This window comes from Durio zibethinus, chromosome 19 (genome assembly GCF_047325235.1).
Source record: "Durio zibethinus cultivar Kanyao isolate XHJ-2024 chromosome 19, ASM4732523v1, whole genome shotgun sequence".
Taxonomy (NCBI): Eukaryota; Viridiplantae; Streptophyta; class Magnoliopsida; order Malvales; family Malvaceae; genus Durio; species Durio zibethinus.
Window position 1 is genome coordinate 8,761,223 of NC_143180.1, and position 5,021 is coordinate 8,766,243.

Genomic DNA, 5,021 nt, shown 5'->3' on the forward strand with positions numbered 1-5,021 from the left:
GCATTTAACGTAGAATCAATTTTTACTAGTTGAAAAGATAAGAGAAAATGTAAGATTTTATCTGGGATAATAACACTTAATACTCTTCCTACTCTTGTGTAGATTAATATTAATAGTAAAAAGGAAAAAAAAGGTATACCACGTGGATAAACTCATTTGCATACAAATAGAACTTACCAAATTTAAATTTTAGTATCATATTAACCATTCAACATAAAAAAAAAAATTTAACTTTAGTAAGTGAACAGATATAACATAAATTCACAAGAAAACCATGACTTAATAATTTTATAAAACAATTAAGTACAAGATGCTTGCTTTATGAAATCTTATCAAGTCTTTATTATTATTTTTTTTTCAGATATGATCACAGTAAAACAAAGGTTTTATAGGGCTGAATAAGATGTTATGTTTGCAAAGTAGTTGACACGTTCAACACAATCTGAATTGTGAAAGTTTAATTATTGATCTAGAGCTTTCTGACGAGGAGATCCACTCCATACTGAGGCTCCATAATCAAATTCATAGCTGGAGAATGTTTATATCTTGGTGAGAGCGAGAAGCTGAAGTTTGACAATAAAAGAGAAAAAAGGACCTTGAGCTCTGCCATGGCAAAGTATTGTCCCAAACAAGTATGTGATCCTGTACCAAACGGCATATACACATGAGGAAACTTGCATGCCCCGGTAACTCCATTAGCAAATCTTTCAGGATTGAATTTATCTGCATCAGGTCCCCATATACTAGGATCTGTGTGAAGTGTGACTACCATTATCCAAAGATTAACTCCTTTAGGAACATTAATATCCCCTAATTTGATGTCCTCGAGTGCTTCCCGAGTCAAAAAACTGACTGGAGGATAGAGCCGCAGTACCTCATTAATCACCATTGTTGCCTGCCAAATAATCCAATAAAATTATTAAGCAAGATTCGGAATTTCATTTTCTTCTGACATTAATTAATACAAGTCCAGGATTGATGTGCACTTACTGTTTTCATCTTGAGGAGCATGTCGGCATTTGGCAATTCACCGCTACAAATTTCAAGAATTTCTGCTCGAACTTTTTCTTGCCATTCTGGATATAAGGCCAATAGCATCAATGTCCATGCTGCTGTCACTGCACTAGTCTCATACCCTGCCAAGTACATGTTCTTGCAATTGTCAACAATGAAGCGATTTGTTTCATCTTGGCCTGAATTACTGCTTTTAGCACCTTCAAGGATAATTTGTAATAAGTCCATTTCTGATGATCCTTCCTCTCTTTCCTTCACAACCTTCAAGATTAAGGCGCGGATTTCTTTCTCTAATCTCCTCGATTCCGTATTGATCTTGATTGGAAGATATCTGAAATTTTCAAATTCAATAATTGCCATTAGACATCAGTTTTCTTCGAAAATTATTTTTCATGTTCTTTTCATTCAAAACGGTTCAAGTCAGGAAACTTGGAGAAGCAAAAGGAAACAAGAAATTGAACCTCGTTCCAGGAATTGACAGATACAAAACTCTTGCCGGTACGTAATCTATTAGAGCTCTAATTTTTAAGAAAATATCTTCCCCTTTGGAGTAATTGCTCCCAAAACAAGCTTTTGAGATAACATCTCCAGAAAGACTTCTTAAATAATCGTCAATCTTAATGTCCGCAACTCCACCTTCACTGTCAATCTTACTATTCCATGAGTTTACTATCGTAATTGAGGACTCCACCATTAATTTCACAAAACCCTACAGATGTTGACAGATCAGTTGTTGTCAAAACTATTCAAGGACGGTTGAATATTGCCAAATTAATTTGTATTAATGGAAAAATACCTTGACCCTTTCCATGTAAAATTCAGGAGCAAGGATTTTCCTTTGTTGTGCCCATAGTGCTCCATTTGCAGCTACTATGCCTTGTCCTAGCAACGGTTCGACCGCTATTTGGTTAGTGGAAGGCCTTCCTAAAGCGAATGAGGTGCTTATGCTTATTTCCTTGAGTAATTCTGGGCTGCTCAAATGCAAAATCTGTGTGTTTCCCATTGAAAACATAAATGTTGAACCTGGAAGCCAAAGCTTATTAGTACCTGAAAGCCAAAACATTAATGTAGTAATAAACAGCATCTAATATGTTATACCATACTGTTCTCTCCATTTGTCGAAGGATGGAAACACCAGGGAAGAGCAATTGTGGGTTATATCCTGATTTCCTTCTTCCAATGACTTTGACCACTTGAATCTTATCTTCTTTATGTCCTGGAGATTTCCTAGTAAAAGGGACGATGGAGGACCCTCAATTCCTTGCTTTTGTAGCCTGGAACAAAGCCGTCGAGGCTTCAATATCAGAGCATCAAACAGACGTTTGATCAGGTTAATGAACCCGATCAACAGAATTGTCAGTAAGATCTTCACAAGCACCAAATGCAACTCCATAGCTTGGATTGACTCCCCTTGTTGTCTGTTTTTGTAGTTAGGTGGTGCGGCTGACGTCGATTATTCTCCTGGATTATAGAAATTTTTTGGTGATTCTAAAATGAAAATGAAAAGATTATATTCGATTAATTAAGATGTGATCGACCTGTTCCAAATTTGAATTTCCCGTAATCTATATTTAATAATTTCACGTGTTGTTGAGCATCGAGGTGATCTAAGACTTTTTTTTTTTTTACCAAGGAAAATTGCTGAAGTGGGAGAATCTTTTTGTGAAGGCCGGCTGGGAGCCACATTGGGGTGGGTGGGATGGAGGATGGCCCCAAGATTTTTTAAAATATTATCATTATTGGAGCTTGAAACAAATATATAAAAAAATATATATTTTTATATTTATATATGATCCCTCAGAAAACACGAATTATTCTTCATATATGAGTACAAATTTTAAGGTAAAAAAATATCGACCCTTAATTATCATCATCATTATTATTATCTAAAATGGGCCCCAAAAGGAATATGAACCCTCAACAATACACTAAGTATTATTTATATATATAATTACAATTGTTTACGTTTAAAGCTAAAATAATTTGGACTTTTGCTTGATTCATATTATAATCATCAAACGTTAGCATTTAGTAAATTTGATATTTAAATTTTGATATTTATAATTTTTTTTTATTCATAGATCCCTTCATATGTATAAAAAGAAAATTAAAGATAAAAAAATACAACAGACGATTAAGTCTTGAAGCTATTTTGTTTGGCGTTGATGTGGCATGCCACCACGGCCTTAGTTCGGTTGTAGTGGAGAGCGATTCATTGGTAGCCATTTCTAAGATCAAGCCTAGTGATAGTTTGTGGGATGGGCGAGGCCGGATGATAGTGGATATTCCGAATTTTGCTTCTTCTTGTACTAGCTTCACTTGTGCTCACGCAAAATGGGGTGCCAATTAGTTAGCACACAGGCTAGCAAGATTAGATTGTGAGGTTGGTGACAATCGGCTCTGGGAAGTATTGTTTTGCTTTGTTCCTCATATTTTTTAGCTAATAACAACGGAGGAACCAACTTAAATTAATGTAAAATTAGAAGTTTTATATTTTTTTAATCATTTATTTAAATAAAGAGAGAAATAAATTAAAAAATTATTTAATTTCATCAATTAAATCTATTAAATTAATAATTAAAAAATATAAAACTTTTTAGTGTTATCGTGACATAAATGAATCCTTTCCTAATTTTTAATATTTTTCTATACATCAAAGGCATTTTGGGCAATTCTCCCACTCCACATCCATCCATGCTATTGGATAATTGTTTGACATGCATTCTGTTTGTGGACCAAGGACAAGTTGGCTTAATTGACACGGTTGTCTTTGTCTTATATGTGATTTTGGGTTAAAATCTTATCCGTATTTTATAAATTTGGATTGCTGTTTTTACTTTTTGCTTTCTATTACTTTAATTTTAATTATTTTTTTACTTTTACATTTTATTAAAAAAATAAAAATGCAATTAATAAAAGCATTAATCAAAACATTAGTCTAACAAGCGAAGAAATTTCCAACATTTGCATCTTAGGCGAGGGTCAAAGCGTCCAGTCCGGATTTTATCGAAAAAGAACATATTTTTGTTATTATTGTTTTATAGATTGAAAGCTTCTTGTCCTGGAATCCCGGAGAAGAAATAGGTGGACCCTGACTAAGTTTCACATGGATAACAATCTTAGAAATAGTGTTCCGACTTTTTCTTTTTTTTTTCTCTATATTCTAAACAGATGGCTGTAAGCTGCGTGGAAAGAGAGAAATCTGAAAACTCTTTAGAAATAAAATATAATTTTTATAATTTTATTTGTAATTAATTTATCATGTGACATTTTAAAAAATTAGATCGGATATATATATATATATTAAATGATGAATATCAGATTATCTACTCAATTTAAATTTTTGTTGAAACCTACGGCATGTCTGATCTTGGAATAAGATATCCTTCCTACCTAAATTTTTTGTAATAAAAAAAAAATATTGGATGAGATTTTGAAAATCAATTATCTTAATAACTTGGATGGTAAAAGATTCTGCTAATTAAGTTCCTCCACTTGTAAATGTTGGCAAAGTTTGGGCTCAGTGGGCCTATTTAGGCTGGCTGAGATACTGTCTGCGCACTCTTTGGGCTGATGAGCTTGGATGGATAGAGACAGAGAGGAGACTTTTGTGCCTCGTTAAGTGGAGATTTCGGCCCTGACTTTCACAGAATCAAAGACAAAAAGAAAAAGAAAAAGGGGAGATTCGGCCGTCCTTTTAAATTAAATTATCATTTAATTTATTTTTTGTTTTGCTGGAAAGCTCAAAGAGTCCACTTTTAAATTAAATTACTTTCAATAAAAAATTCAATGTAATAAACAATGAAACAAAGTAACACTTGGTGGCTACAATCTCTGACCACGTGTCAATACCGATGAACACCGAAAAGAAATGTAAGAAGGATGAAACAAGGGAGGAAGTTGAAATTGCGGTTTGAAGCTACATGGGCCAATGAGGTTGATTGCAAAAAGGTGGTTAAAAACGCATGGAATGATACGTTGTATGGATGTGTACATGAAAACTTACA

General features: G+C 33.6%; 1 protein-coding gene across 1 annotated transcript; it reads right to left on the reverse strand.

Annotated features, from left to right (window-relative positions):
• Nucleotides 1-318: 318 nt before the first annotated feature.
• Nucleotides 319-2,573, reverse strand: LOC111309886 (cytochrome P450 714C2-like). The gene is made up of 5 exons (XM_022908887.2): nt 2,113-2,573; nt 1,811-2,037; nt 1,476-1,723; nt 991-1,345; nt 319-895 (listed from the first exon to the last, which is right to left on the reverse strand). Exons 1-5 carry the CDS (start codon nt 2,405-2,407, stop codon nt 470-472), a joined length of 1,551 nt encoding a protein of 516 aa, XP_022764622.2. The 5' UTR covers nt 2,408-2,573; the 3' UTR covers nt 319-469.
• Nucleotides 2,574-5,021: the final 2,448 nt, after the last annotated feature.

Coding starts and splice junctions, on each gene's coding strand:
- LOC111309886 (XM_022908887.2), bottom strand. CDS start 2,407: ATGGAGTTGCATTTGGTGCTTGTGAAGATCTTACTGACAATTCTGTTG. Junction 2,038..2,112: donor CAAATGGAGAGAACAGTATG/GTATAACATATT, acceptor TTTGGCTTCCAG/GTTCAACATTTATGTTTTCA. Junction 896..990: donor TGCTCCTCAAGATGAAAACA/GTAAGTGCACAT, acceptor ATTATTTGGCAG/GCAACAATGGTGATTAATGA.